This window comes from Limanda limanda, chromosome 14 (genome assembly GCF_963576545.1).
Source record: "Limanda limanda chromosome 14, fLimLim1.1, whole genome shotgun sequence".
Classification (NCBI taxonomy): Eukaryota; Metazoa; Chordata; class Actinopteri; order Pleuronectiformes; family Pleuronectidae; genus Limanda; species Limanda limanda.
The window spans coordinates 26,600,642-26,616,310 of NC_083649.1; the positions used below are offsets into that span (position 1 = coordinate 26,600,642).

Consider the following 15,669-nt stretch of genomic DNA (forward strand, 5'->3'; position numbering starts at 1 on the left):
CACGATTTTTGTGTTGATCGGTCAAAGGGAAACCTAGGGGCTGCTTTCCAGGGGCGCTGTTGAGCCATTTTGCCACGCCCATTTCAAATTACTCCAGTATAGTAAAATATCTGTGGGTCTTGAATTTCCTGCAAAGTTTCATAACTTTTGGAGCATGTCTAGACCCTGAAAAACTCCCCCAAAGGGAAATAATAAAAATCCTTACAGGTTCAATAGGCCCTCTCACCATTCGGTGATCGGGCCCTAATGAGGAAGTTGTATTTCAAAAGTTATGTTATTTCGTTTCACGAATAATAAAAGTGAATATTGTTCATCAATGCTGTTGTTACATTTGGTCCAACACATGCTGTCTTTTCCACCGAACAATGTAATCCTGTCAGGACACATATTTTTAAGTAAAATAAATAAATAACAAATTCACACTAATAATATATTGTTCAGTTTTATATTTACAATTAAGTTATAGAATTGTAAAAGTCATGATTATGCCAAAAAATAAATATATTTTTATGACTTTAGTAAAAAAAAATTATGAAAATAAGTTTATACATTTGGGAACATCTTTGCGAGAAATTTCATTAGAATTTTTGATAACACATGTTATGTTAATCATTTTGTTTAAAAACATATTTTGTGGTGTGATGGAAATTAAGATTTTTTTAATGAATGTTCTACTAAAATGATGACAATTATATTTTTTCTAAATAATTTCAGTGCAGGCACTATTAGGAAGTGGTTCAATACAGAGTGGAGAAACAAAACATGGCTGTGGCGGCGGCTGAGGGGGTAGAGCGGTCATCCTCTGACCATGTTGGCTAATCGATCCCAGTCTTCCAGTCGATCCCAGTCTTCCAGTCCTTGGACAAGACACTGAACCCCAAATTTAGACCATTTGATACATTGTGATTGATTTTCTAAATGTTTCCAGACCCAAAACAGACCGGGTTAGAGAGATTGGCTATGATGTTTTGTTCTATGTGAGCCTTTTGGATAGTAAATTGCATGGAACAGTCCCAGGAGAACCAGCCTCTACAGTGATTGTAGAGGTAAATTATGATGTCCCCCCATTGTTTTAATCTACATTCGACTTCCATTTGTCTTAACACAGTTGGGATGGTATCCATGCCAAGGTGATAAGTTTCACCGACCTGTCAGTTAAGCGTCTTCCACTGGTTACTATGCATTTTCATGACAAAATCAATGATGAGCTTTTTACTATGAATTGCAATACAGTACAATGCCAGTACTGTAAATAAAATTACAAAAACTAGCTGGCAACTGTACTGCCAGAGAGTATGTTACCACCACTGCACTGAATTTAACAATTTCAAATGAGTCACTGTCACCGAGCTTTAGGACTGAATGAATCTACTGTCTTTGGTAATGTTAACTTGTAATGTTAACTCATTCTGTGCTTGATGTGGATATTCTGTGTTGCCACTGTTGCAGGTTGCTGTAGCAAGGATGCAAAGCACACAACAAGTGTACGCTGTGAAGATTATGAATAAGTGGGACATACTGAGGCGAGGAGAGGTACACACACAAATCTGCACTCAAATACACAGGACTTCAAACATCGGCAGTTCTCTCAATGCATATGTAGCACTGATAAGGACGACAAAGTAAGGGAAGTAATGGGAATACATGCTGTTTGATTTAAGATGTATCTGTTCCTATTTGTGTCTTATATCCTGTTTTTTGTGTCTTATACAGACAGCATGTTACCAGGAGGAGAGGGAGGTTTTACTGAGGGGTGACAGACGCTGGATCACAGAATTGCACTATGCCTTTCAGGATGACAACTATCTGGTATGTATGAACACGACCATTCAGAAATGTCAAGTTAACATATTGTATGCAATACTCGTTTGTGTAGTAGTGCATACTGTTTTTAACTTATATCCAACAGCCATTTCCCTTACTCATCCAACCTCTCTCAGTACCTGGTAATGGATTATTACGTAGGAGGGGACCTGCTGTCTCTGCTCAGTAAATTTGGAGACAGGATCCCTGAGGACATGGCTCAGTTCTACCTGGCAGAGATGGTCATGGCAATTGAATCTGTCCACATACTGGGTTATGCGCACAGGTAGATAATTCTCCCTCACTTATATTACTTTGATTTACACATTGTTTTCGATCTGATGCAGTGCACATAAATCATAAATTAACTGCTACATTTCTTCTAACATGGTTCAAATAATTTTTCTGAGTAAGAAGCTCATTGTTTATCACACCATAAATATCTCCTCAGGAGTTTAACATGTGGGGGATAAAAAACATTGTAAACATGCTCGATGTGTTATTTAATTAAACCAGTTGCCATTTTACTCTGTTCATTACAAAGAGACATCAAACCTGACAACATCCTGCTGACAGCTGATGGACACATTAGACTTGGGGACTTTGGCTCCTGTCTCAGGCTCTTAGATGATGGGATGGTGAGAGTTATTATTTACATAAAAGTTTCATTTTCAAAGATACTGACTGCTAGCAAATAATTGTTTCATTTCAGCAATAGTTAATCGCAATCACTTTGGAAATATGGGTCATGACCACTTTTGTCTTTGTTGTTTTCATCGCAGGTTCACTCTTCCCTAGCAGTCGGGACCCCTGACTATTTGTCCCCAGAGATTTTAAGAGCTGTAGAGGGAAGTGGGGGTTATGGTTCTGAATGTGATTGGTGGGCCTTGGGTATTTGTGCCTTTGAAATGCTGCTGGGGACCACACCCTTCTACGCAGAGTCCACATCTGAAACATATGCCAAGATTATTCACTTCAAGGTACACAAACACATGAACACACATCTATCTATCTATCTGTCTGTCATCTATCTGTCCGTACGTCTATCTGTCAGTCTATCTAGAATCGAACTTTGTAATTGTATGTTTATAATTGTAAGTTCTGGTTAAGAGGATGGTTGGTCCAAATACTATTGATAGTAAGAAAACAATCACCAGTAGGGTGAAGGGGACCTTCTTATTCAGGAACAATAGACAAGAGTCTGAAGAGGAATTACTATATAGGCTAATGTAAAATAATTTATTCACAACCCAAAATAGCAACCACTTACCACAGAAATTAACTTATTTAACCGAGAAAGGATGGACTACTAGATGGAGCCTCGAACCAGGAGTAGGGTTTTGGGGGGAATATTTATAGTTTAATTGTATATAAATAATAACAATAGTTGTTTTGTATAATGTCATTTTTTTCTAAAAAAACTCCAGGAGTATTTTGTGTTCCCTCCTTCTGGCCCGGAGATTTCAGATAAGGCTCATTCATTCATCACTGGGCTCATCTGTGAGAGGGAAATCCGTCTGGGGAGGAAAGGCTCCAGTGACTTCAGGAGCCATCCATTCTTCTGTGGAATAGACTGGCGTTCCCTGAATCAACTCTCTGCACCATTCCTGCCTGATGTATCTAATGCTACAGACACCTCCAACTTTGACATTCTAGATGACTCTCTTAGCGAAATGGTATATTTTTAGCGAATGTTACTCTCCATGTCATGCATATCTGTGAAGGTCATGGTATCTTCAGGAGTTCTGCATTTATACAAATTAGATAAGATTCAACTTTATTGTCTTTGCACAGAGTACAAGTACTGTGACAACGAAATGCAGTTTAGTATCTAACCAGAAGTGCAAAAAAGCTGTATAAGGGCAGAGTATGTGCATATGTAAAGTGTAGTTTGTCCTTACTATTGTTGAGGGTTAAGGACAGAAGATGTCGCACCTTGTAAAGCCCTATGAGACAAATTGTGATTTGTGAATATGGGCTATACCAATAAAATTGGATTGATTGATCGATACATAGACAGCTGGGTTTGTCTGTGTTTCTTGAAAAACATTTTTAGAATGATCGACTGCATGTTTAGCACAACAATACAATTTTAGAAACCTCTTTGAGAGTCCAGTTGCCTGCGTAGCATTCCTATATACAATTGGTATGTAAATTGGTATCTGTTATGTTCTGCAGGAGACGCCCTCTGATGTAATGGAAAGAGCACCAAAGGGAGTGCACTTGGCTTTTGTCGGATATTCTTACACAGCTACCAGGTGAACTGAATATATGACAAATATTTTATATGCAGGGTGTTGTTTTATTGTTCTCTCTTTAATAGTCAGACGGGTGCCATCGACCGCAGTCACAACATCGTGATGCAGATTGACCACACAAGGCTCAAGGAGCGTGAGAGACTGTACACACAAGAGAAAGTGGTGAGACATAATTACCTTAGAGACTGTATAAACTGTTATCTTGGACTATTTATTTCAGTTCCTATGTATTGCATTTCGACAAGACATTAATTCATGTAATGATAACAAATAATGTTTAGCTTGTTTCCTTGTGATTTTGTAACTAATCTACCTCTGGTTCAAATTCAGAGCCAGCTGTTGCATCTCACAGATGCTCTGCCAGACAACCTGCCTGCATTGCTGAAGCTCTCACTCACTCCAGAGCAAAGTCGTACTGTGTCCCCCCAAACCACCACTGAGGAGGAGGAGGGGGATACTGACAAAATATCAGATCTTGACGAAGACTTGCAGCGGTATCATCTTACACTTATTTCATCTTAAACCAATGTATCTTGGTACCAGTCTGAATTTGAGCAAGAGTGCCAATCAGGATTATTGGCACATAGAGTGGTAATTTTAGTGCTTACTTTTCTGCCCTATTGGTAGAGAGGAGCCTCTCTTTTTTTCATTTCAAAGGGGTGTTATCAGCATTCACAGAACAGGCCTTGCGTGATTTAAACAGCCCCTACCTGTTTGCAATAGGCTTATATCTTAGTGCTAGATGTATGAAGCGGAGCAACCTGAAATCAAGAGAAAAGATTAATACACTGAGTGTAACCCTCTGCTACTTAAATACTCTCAAGAATAAGAGAGAGATGGAGTAAACAACATATGATCCTCACGGACTCAAGGCAATTGCACAATAATGGTGGATTGCCGACAGTGGAGTCCCAAACACTAATTTCGGTGAGGCAGCTTCATCTTGGTGCTTTTATGGGTGGCGAGCCAAGCCTCTTAGGCTCAGTCACATGACTTTTTTGACATAGGGTCTTGAGGATAGGTAGAAGATGGCATCATTCTATGTAAAGAAGGTGGTGCCGGTCTGATTCAAGTCTAAATAGATCTCAGTTTATTTGAAGAACCTCTGAAAACATGTTGTAGAACACTAAGTACCTATTATCTGACCTGAAAAGGTAATCTTTGCAAACCTCCGGGGCTCCTGACTGCCAAGGCTTTATCACTACTGAAGACTAACCTTGACTTAACTATAAAAGGTTCAAATTAAATAAAACAATTATTTAGAAGGAAACCAAGACTAAAGCAATATGGTCTTATTTCCTGGATGCAGTAATATAGAGATACAGACTATAATGCACTGCAGTGGGCTGGAACTGAAGTTTTTATGACATTGCATGGATCTGTTATTCACTTTTACAAAACTTTCCTCTAAATTAGAGGTATAGATAAAAAAACTCACAGTCTTTACTTGTTCATCCACCAGCAGGTTACAGGAAGCACAGAGGATGCACTGTGAGTTGGAGAAAGAAATGCAGAGATTGAAATGGGAGATGCCAGACTGGAAAGTCTCCAAGGAAACAGGCAAGGGAACAATTTTAATTCAGTTCAATCATATTCAATTCAATTCAATTTGTATCGCCCAAAATCACAACATACATTTTCTTAAGGCAATTTACATATTACAGTCAAGGCCTGACAAATTATAGAAAACTTCCCAAAATGAGCAGACATTGGTGACTGTGGAGGGAACAAAAAGTCAATGCTTCTCCCAAAGACTCAATGTAGCCGACCACCAGCCTCGGCCGTTTGTGGTGAGCAGAGAAAAATAGGGAGGAGAGAAGAGGTATGTCGAAAAAAGAGAATGTGGAATGAAACCAATGACACTTTCAGATCTGATAATGTTTTCAATGAGAGCACGATAGTTAATAGTAGTAACAATATTCATGAAGAGATAACATCGTCATCATCTTCATCATCAGTGTATTCATCCCACTACTGCCTTGGTTGCTCTTCCCTCTTGCACTCTACTGTATTGTACCACGGAATCATATATATATATAAATAACTTTCAAATATTGATTTACTTAGATAAGCAATGAAATCCACAGGATAATATAAAGGAAGTGGTGGCTTTAAATGAAACCCAGTTTGTAAAAACAATCCTCTAAAAAAAAACTTGTCTTCATAATGTCAAGTATTTCGGTAATATTACCTAATGACACAGACATCCATTTAAACCCAAGTACTACTTTACTGTCCAGCGTCTTTTAAGAACAACATAAATGGGAGGCAGAATGAGTTCCAGACAATCTGAGCCACTTTGAATAAACACAGTCCAGCACAGTGCCTGCAGCACCTGTTTATATTGGATGTCTCAGTCAAGACTGGGTGGTAAACACTCTCTGTATGAATAGCCTTGGTATGCAGCAACTTGGATGGATGTTCCCATTAATCAACAGTGTCATGTGCTTTATAAAGAGGCAGTTGTGAAGATTTCCCTTCTGCTGGATTATGGGGGACTAAGGCAAAAGCATGTGGACAAAAAGCATGTACTGTACTTCACTCCATGTCTAATGGCAAAAAAAACACTCAGAGGCTTGCTTTATTTCAGTCACTGCTGTCTCCTTCCCTCCTCTTCTCCCTCTCTCACACTCACTGTAATCCCTCTCATCACCACAAGTATTCTTGCTCCTGTTCCTTTTCTTTGTCTTACTATGAATCTGGTAAACCAGCAGTGCATCCCAAGAATATATGACTGCAACAGCACTGCTGCACAACATGGGTTCTGACGTTCCTCTCTCTTGTCCAATCACAGAGCTGAGTATCTGTCCAGCATATTTTGCTCTGCCGGCCCACTGTATGGACATACCAGGGGATGTAAGCCTATATGTAATCCACTTCCTTTCTCTTGCCTGACCAAAAACTGTTTTAATTTAGCATGAAACTTGGTGTGACAGTCTAATTCTTTTAAACCTTTGCATAAGTAACAAAGACCAGGTTTGATGTCGGGCAAACAGAGAGTTTATATATGAAATGTGTACAGCAGGCAAATATTTTTTCCATGTTTCTACATACAGTAGCGGCTGTCTGCTCACTAGTCTGCCTTGTATGTGTTACAGAGGAGGAGAGTGCCCCCAGACTGCCAGTACCCGCTGGTGATTCCTCTCCACCGTCACCTGCTCCTGTTCCACAGGGTACAAACAAAACTGAAATATTGATTTTTAGTGAAAAGATACAGATTCTATACCGTTTATATTTACAATTTTTTTATTTGACCATGTTTATGCAAAAAATTTCCAAGAATTAACATTTTAAATTGTAGTCATCATGGTAGAAAAGCCTTTGAAATTGTGTTCACATTAACATCTCTGTTATTACCATCATTACTACGATATATTAATATTGGTCATCCTATGGACATACGTTCTGCAGTCTCTGGTGACGCCTTTAAAAAAGCAGTTGAAGACTCATCTTTTAAAACTTGCCTTTGTGTCACCTTGTTAAGTTTAGTGCTTGTGATTTAGTTTTGTTTTTATTTAACATCTCTTTGAAATGTACTTTGTGACTGTTCTGTGGAAGGTGCTATATTAAAAAAAAATGTTTTAATACTTATTTACTTGATAATAATTGTATTATTGCAATTCTAGCGTTACCATATTCATATGTTTGCACTCATTAAATCAAATGACCGAAATCAACCTGTTGTATAATTTTATTTATTTTGAATCAAATATAAAGACACAAAGGTGTTATTGTCTGTTTTGTTTTAATTGTGTTTTTTTGTTTTGCCCTCCAGGTTCACCTGCCACATGTGACAAGTGAGTCATACCTGCTAGTTTGTGCCAAATGGGGGGAGGTCGAGGCCTGGGAGAGACACTGTTACACTGAGGTCTCCTGAGTGCACAATGAGGTGTCACATACTGACTTCTCCCATTCCAACGGCACAAAGTACTAAGCACCTTCTCTATGCTCATTCCCTGCTCCACTCTTACCCAACTTCAAGTAGACCAGAAGGAAAATGAAGGACTAAAAGCTTCTAACAAGATCCCCCGAGCATGTATTTAGAGTACAAGCCTTCACGACCGATTTTTCCAAGTGACGTTATATGAGGGACATTGCTAGGAGCTTATGAGAAAGAAATGACATGGACTTTTTCTGAAGTACCTTGCCAGTCTGTCCAGACTGAAAATCACGTTTGAGATACACTTGGTTCCCAGCACATAGAGAAAAATCTGGACGTTACTACTGCCAAAAAAAAGATGTTTCTAAAGTAAAAATGTTACTGTTCTTCAACCATTTTGATTCGATACCCAACCACAGTAACTGAGGCACAAACATATTTTCTGAATAAGAGGGCTACAAAACGATTGTCGGTGCATCTCGATGCATGAAAGGTTTTATTTTCATACATGATTCATTTTTTTATCACTGTGTGACTACTAAAGGTGTGCATCTTCACTAGTCTCATGATTTGTGCTTAAAGAGTATTTTATACTGTTACTGTTGTTTAATGTGCACTTAAAGGTTTTTAATTGAAAAATCAGTAACAACAGTAAGTCTATAGCAGTGGTCAGGGCTCTCCACATTCATTTAGTTTAGACATGTGTGGTGCACCTTTAGTTTGACTGTAATAGGATGCTTAAATTAGGTGACCTGTCTTATACAGCTCAAACCATTGCTTGGATTAAAAGTCTGTATTAGGTTTTTCTGATTTGTATATCTTTGGGATGCATGGTATTCGATTTTTGCAGTTATCCGATGCCTATATCATAATAAATTTTGTCAGATTGCCAATGCCGGTACAGATATATTAACTTTTGCCAGCAAATGGCAGAGAACATGAATTCTCTGCTGTAGCAGGATTAACATATTATTTATACCATTTTGTGTCATAATGGCCTGATGCATGCTGGGCAAAATTAGAAGAAACCTAAACTTAGGTTACAAAAAAAACATGCCATTTATTTGTATGTAAGATTTTTAAACAAAACTGGAGAGATACTTTAACAGACTAGGATGATGCTCTCCATGAGGCAATCCTTACAATACCCACTGCCAGGGCAAATTTGACCTTTTTGTCAAGTTGCAAAAAAAGTCAGTTAACATAAACTCTGTCCACAGGGATGATGTGAAAGTAAGTGCATCGTACAAATGTACAGCAATTAAAGTCAACTGAAAGAACATCAATAGACATAGTGTATTATTTTTCACACTGCTGAATACATTAACCTAAATTCAAATTTAATATATGCTTTACACACTTAAAACTTAACTAAACTCCATAATGTATTAACTGAAATAGGCCAAAAATAGGGTCCCATTATGGGGTTATACAATCCTTAAAACTGTGAACTGCAAACTAGACTTGACCTGTGCTGCAAAAAGAGCTACAAAGAACTTTGTAATAGCCAGTTGAAATGCAAAAAAAGACACTGTTCACATTTGTGCTTGGTGCACTGAGGTACTTGCATGCTACACGGGCAACAGCAAGAAAAGCGGGCTTTTGTCCTCCTTGCAAGACTGAAGGCGAGCAACAATTGTAAATACAAACTTTGCTCTCCATTTCTGACACTTTAATACCCCTATTTTGAAAAATACATTTCTGGGCTTTAACTATCAGTAAATACTTGAAGAAGGTCATGTACCGTCAAAGTATGAAAACAGTCTACAGACTTTTTCATTTAGACCGTTCCAGGAAATTTGTCTTTGAAACAGCCTATTTCAAGATTCCTTATTTTATTACCTTACAATGGATTAGTCCCACCCCCACAAACTATTCTCTAACCACACCCAGTCGGTTCCACGTCCACCCTCCAACGTGCATTTCAGCAAGAATGTGTCTGTGTGCTCGGCTCATTTCACCAGGACTGTTTCCTCAACCTACAACAGTACAACAAACATATTGTTTGAATGTGAATTGTTTCAGGTTGAGATGTTTTGCCCACCTTCCGGTCTTTGTTTTAGGGGTGTCGTCCAGGTGGGAGGAGGGTATAGATAATTTTTTGGGATAATAAAAACTTATAATTGCAACCTGTCAATTTTGTGAATATATATATTATTTCATATTTTAGTGGGACAAATAATAAGATTTCTGATTCTCAGTAAAATGGACAAAACATTGTCTTTCACCACATTTTCAAAGTATATCTGTTGAATATCTCACAAACAAAAAATGTTGCACACTTCATGTATCTATTTCCAAGAAAAATCACTTGTTTTCTTGACTGAATCAATTAATTAGTTTTATAAATGAGGCCCCTGGTTACAGAAACCTGGTAGGATGGTCCTAGCCCCAGTAAAAATGTGTATGTCCTGGAGAGCAGAACTCCCACACACTGGGTCAGTTTTCATAGAGGAATTTGCTCTGGGCTCAGGAACATCAACAGCGTCTGTACAACAGAGGAAATGGATTTAGACAATTTGCATCGCAAGGTAAAATGCTTGTTTTAGTCCCTCTTCGAGCTCAACATTGCTCGCCAATTGGCAAGGACCCTTTGTGGTCACACGGCCAGTGGGTGATATTGACTATAAGGGTTGTGATTGCATTCTGAAAAAGTTGGGGCAACACAGGTTCACCAACTAAATATCCTCAAAACATTATTAAAAGCAGCATACCCTAAAACTATGAACAAACAATGCAGAATATATTTACCTGTTAATTGGTATTAAGGTTATTTTTAAATAATCATGTCAGATTTTCTTGTGATAAAGAACATATCATTCCAACCAATCTGTTCAGGCTGTTTATATGTGTTAACTTCCTGTTTTATTTTGTTGTCACAGTTCTTGTGTTAAGTGTCTTGTTTTACTTCCTGTAGGTTCCCCACACACCTGTACCTTGTTTGAAATCAAGCTTGCCCTATTAATACCCTGTGTTCCCACTCTCCCTCTGCCAGATTGTCATCGTCTCTTTTGTGCGTTGAGTGTTTGCTTGACTGTTTTTTGACTGCCTGGATTACGGGATTGGATTTTGTGCTTTTTCCCTAAATGGACTTGGTTGCTTTCTCTGACTGCCTAACCTTTGGCTTGAAGTAAAGTTTTATTTTGAACTTTATTTTTGTCTCCGGTGCTTCCTTCTGCAACTGAGTCCCAGCTTTGTACAGAGCCGTCACAGGGTCGTACAGTACACATTGGCATAGATTCCCATAAACTCTTTGGAGGAATCCTGGTCTTGTTAGAAGAGACGGCGTTCAGTCCACTTGGGATGGGGCAGCTCTCTTATCTAGGACTACTATTGCTCAGTCTATAAAATGACAACCCAGAGTTGGGACCAGGAAGCAGAGCTTTAGTGCTACACATTTCTCTGCGCTCCCTCTGGATCAGTCGCACGAGAACAAACACATAGATATTGTGTCTGTCCCCCGTCCCATTAAATTATGTAAATCCAGCAACAACCGAGGGAGAATTCTACATAAATCAAATACAAATTAACACAACCTCTGCAACAACTCAAGAAACAAAGACTTTTAAATGTGGACTTTTAAACAGAAGATCATTATCATCAAAGGCTTTTTTAGTTAATGAACTAGTCAGATCACAACATTGATTTATTGTCTCGCACTGAGACCTGGCTGCATCTCGATTTATATGTCAGCCTAAGGGAATCTACTCCTCCCAGTCATATAAATACACCGGTTCCCCGAGACTTAAGCCGAGGCAGGTGGAGTTGCTGCTATTTTTAACTCAAGTCTATCAATTAATCCTTATTTGAAAGTCTTGTTTCTTAGTCTTCCACACCAATCATATTTCCTGTAGTTTACCGTGCTCTTGGGTCTTTTTCAGAATTTTTAATGGTATTCCCGGAGTTTTTATCGATAAAATTAAAAACCAATCAAATTATTATTGTTGGTGACTTTAATATTCATGTTGACAATAATGATGATAGCCTTAGCGTAGCATTTATTTCAGTTCTAGACTCAATTGGGTACAGTAAGTTTGTACACAAACCTACTCATTGTTGTAACCACACACTTGACCTTGTATTATAATACGGTGTCAAAATTGAACATCTAAAAGTACTTCCACGTAATCCGATTCTATCATACCATAATTTAATAACCTTTTCATTATCAGAACGCTGACACTAATGAAAAACTCCTTTTCTAGATGTCTACTTACGGAAGCATATTGCATTCACTTGAAAAAAAAAAAATCTGGTTTTTCTGAGATTATCTCGGAAATGCCTGCCATGTCACAATAATTTCACTGCTCAGATGATGCTTTTATTGGTGCATGTGACAATAAACTTTGATTTGATTTTTGATTTTATATTTATGAATCTCATTGGATGAAGCACAGGATAGAGGGACTATCAGAGTAATACCCATAACAGAGGCCTCAACTCCCCAGTTTGCTTATAGCTTCTCATCCATGTCTAGTACTGTGTTGACACTGACATACTCTCCTCACGGTTCCGGTCCAAAGTGAACTACTGTCGCCCTTATTATATCGGAGAATCTACCGTGAGCCTTGAGAGTCTGAGAATGGAACTTCTTTCAGATGTTACAAAGAGGAATAACAGGGAGGTGGTGAGGATGAAAATGGAAAAGACTCTTCATTCATACACTCTTTGAAGTAAATGAAGCATCTGATTTATGACATTTGCTTGCATTGCAAGTATATTGATTTAAATAAATTGATAGTGCAGTGGAAGCTTAGTTAAAACAATTTCGGGGGTCTGAATTATGCATTGTTCACATTTTTGTCCATGTTTGCATGTTTTTTATTGTTTTTATTGCATGTGTCCCATCACCCAAACTAAACTTGGTCATGTTTTTATGCCTCCACTGTTGAAAGTATTTGCTCCAAGTGCTGAGGCTGTAATCTAAATCAGAGGTCTTCAACAGGGGGTCCGCGACCCCTAGGGGGTCCGTGCAGGTACTGCAGGGGGGTCGCAAAATCTTTGGTTGATTAGACAATTTTTTTAATTTTTAATAATTTATTTATTTTTGAACCAATTTTTTTCCCACAAATTTAAATATCTTCAAATACACATTAACATGCATCCAACATATTGTGAGGCTGATTTGACCCTCTGCCTGACAACCTCCATCCGTCCGAGGTTAGATAAGTTGTGTGCTACCCATCAGGGTCACATGTCACTAATGTGGGAGTATGTGCGCCATCCACAGATAGCTTGAGGATTCACTGTCTCTTCTACATGTATGTTTAAAATAAAAAACTTGCATCTGTGAATAACCTTAATAGCTCAGTGTTGTATGCAAGATATATGTTTATAAATGGCAGTGACGTTTAATGTGAACCTTTGAACCAGTTATGACCGGCATGTGAAGCTCCTGGTGGTTGGAGGCAGCCTACAAGAGAGAAAGAAGATGAAATACGTGGTCTTGGCTGCGAAGTGCACAAGGCGCTGCCCAGTAGAAGTTGGCACAAGAGGATTTATGGGTAATTCAACGTCACATCCACTCAAAGGCTGAGGGGCAAAGAGCAACACAAATTTATCAGGGAGCTCTCTGATGAAGCTGAGAAGGTGAGCTATTGGTTTTTGCTGAGAAAGCGGAATGAGACAGGGGCACCATACAAGCACCACTGTGTTATACCGTCACCAAACTGCAGTGGTTCTTGGGACTGTGTTACAGGCTTTCTCTGCTGCTGTGGTTTCTAAGGGAGCTGGTGGTGATGGTCTGAGTTTTAACTCCACCCCAATAGAATTATGCTTGAATTCAAAAACATAAACATTCATCTCTATGAACCAGGTTTAGCTACAAACAACTTTCCGTCTGCAGTCCGATACAAACACACATGGTATTAATACAAATACAAATCAAACAATGAATAATAACCACAATATATATACATCCAAGGCATACACCCAACCCAATCCAAAGAATCAACCAAATGTATATTTTTAATTCTGTATATTACATTTATATTTTCCACTAGTCTTTAAACTCAACTGTTACAGCAGGTGTCATTGCTTGTCGCAATATATATTGCTGTTGCATGTGACAAACCGTCAAGTCTTGGAATCCTTCACATTGAGTCTATTTTTCTTTATTTTGGGGAAATAGGATTGTGTTTGAAAGTTATTAGTGCTAGAACAAAGTATTGGTATAAGAGGGGCAAGGGTGTGGCATACCGGTTAAACATGGACTTCTGTGTGTTCATGTTTAGACTAGTCATTTACTTAAAGACAAAAAGAAACAAATGAAAATTCTTTGGCAATGACAATAACGGATGAGGTGGTTGTCTGTTGTCTTACTGGGAAATAAAAATATATAATATTTTACTTGTCAGTTTTATCATAAGCTGTCTTGAAAAGATGCCCTTCCTTCATAAATACACAACCTCTGTGATTTATCTATAGCCTACGTTAGTCGATATGTCTTAAACTGCAGTCATCGGAATTTAGTCACAAGTCATTGAAGGAAATTCTTTGTCATTTACAATTTGGAGCTACCTTTTTACCATTTCATTTTCATGCCGCAGCACTCTGGCTGTTGTTTTGCATACAGTTAGAGCGCAGGTCTGAATAGCAACAACACACAGTACAGTCAGCAGTCTCTGGCAAAGGCTAACACTATTTTGCTTTAACACTTTAATAATTTTTCTGTGTTTACAGGAATTTGTGATCAAACATTTACACTTTATACAAATGAATACAATGGCTATAAGAATTATTGTAAATCATATCCTCCCTCAGTAAAACAACAAATAAGTTCTTCACACTTGTTGTACAAGCTTATCAATAATCATCTTCAATGGAATTCAGCATATTAGTCAATTAATGCAGTTATGATAAAGGACTATGGTGTGTTTAAACTGTTGTATAGTTTGTATTACATTATCCTCCTTATGTTCTTGGAGTGACCTCTACCGATATTTGCATGATGGGCTTTAGTCCCGGGCCATATTTGTATTTGCCATGCAGATCCAGTGAAATAAGATGAAGATGCCTGCAGTTCATTCCTCTCTAGTATAACTGACTGTGCAAACATTTGGAAAAGGATAAGCAGTTTACTTTCACAATTTGTCATTCTCAATGAGCAGGATTTCTCATCATTAAAGTAATACATTAATAAGTCATATGTGTGAGCCTCGAGAAGATTTAATAGTTTTGGCCTTTTTAATTCCCTCATTCATTCTCTACAAGCTTTTCCATTCAAAGTGGCAGGAGGCGAGTGCATGCTGTCGATCCCAGCCTGCGCTGTGTGAGTGGTTGGGAACTACACAGGATCGAAAGTGCAATGTGCAATTATGTCAACATCACAGTCAATGATGTCAGTATGTGAATGGCCTTTGTATGTATTTCTAGAAGCTCTTTAGTCCCACGATTGCAACAGACAGAACAGAGGAGAAAGAGAAAGGTCTGATTTACCTAGCAGTTAAAGCTGTGGCTCCTCTGTGTTTGCTCCTGTTACTCAGACCGTGCCCTTTGTTTGGGGCCAGGGCTTGGTCTGGGGCCAAACTTTGCATGTCAAGGACCACTTGAATGTGAAGCTCCCCGGATTCTCACTACCTGACATGCAAAACCAGTGGGGGGCCAGTTAAAATGGCACATGCGCATAGTCAACACAGGTGTACTCCAGTCAAAACACTGACTGCCTCTAACCTCCCACAATACACAGTTCTAGGAGTTCATCACTGATGACAGATCAAGTAGATAGGA

General features: G+C 38.5%; 1 protein-coding gene across 1 annotated transcript; it reads left to right on the forward strand.

Annotated features, from left to right (window-relative positions):
- The first annotated feature begins 1,449 nt into the window (after positions 1 to 1,449).
- On the forward strand, positions 1,450 to 7,938 carry LOC133019659 (myotonin-protein kinase). The gene is made up of 13 exons (XM_061086215.1): positions 1,450 to 1,533; positions 1,714 to 1,809; positions 1,941 to 2,089; positions 2,348 to 2,441; positions 2,586 to 2,783; positions 3,231 to 3,479; positions 3,982 to 4,061; positions 4,127 to 4,223; positions 4,392 to 4,555; positions 5,524 to 5,621; positions 6,856 to 6,917; positions 7,160 to 7,234; positions 7,837 to 7,938. The coding sequence occupies exons 1-13, from the start codon at positions 1,465 to 1,467 to the stop codon at positions 7,936 to 7,938; spliced, it is 1,533 nt and encodes a 510-aa protein (XP_060942198.1). The 5' UTR covers positions 1,450 to 1,464.
- The last annotated feature ends 7,731 nt before the right edge of the window (positions 7,939 to 15,669 follow it).

Coding starts and splice junctions, on each gene's coding strand:
- LOC133019659 (XM_061086215.1), top strand. CDS start 1,465: ATGCAAAGCACACAACAAGTGTACGCTGTGAAGATTATGAATAAGTGG. Junction 4,556..5,523: donor CTTGACGAAGACTTGCAGCG/GTATCATCTTAC, acceptor TTCATCCACCAG/CAGGTTACAGGAAGCACAGA. Junction 5,622..6,855: donor GAAAGTCTCCAAGGAAACAG/GCAAGGGAACAA, acceptor GTCCAATCACAG/AGCTGAGTATCTGTCCAGCA.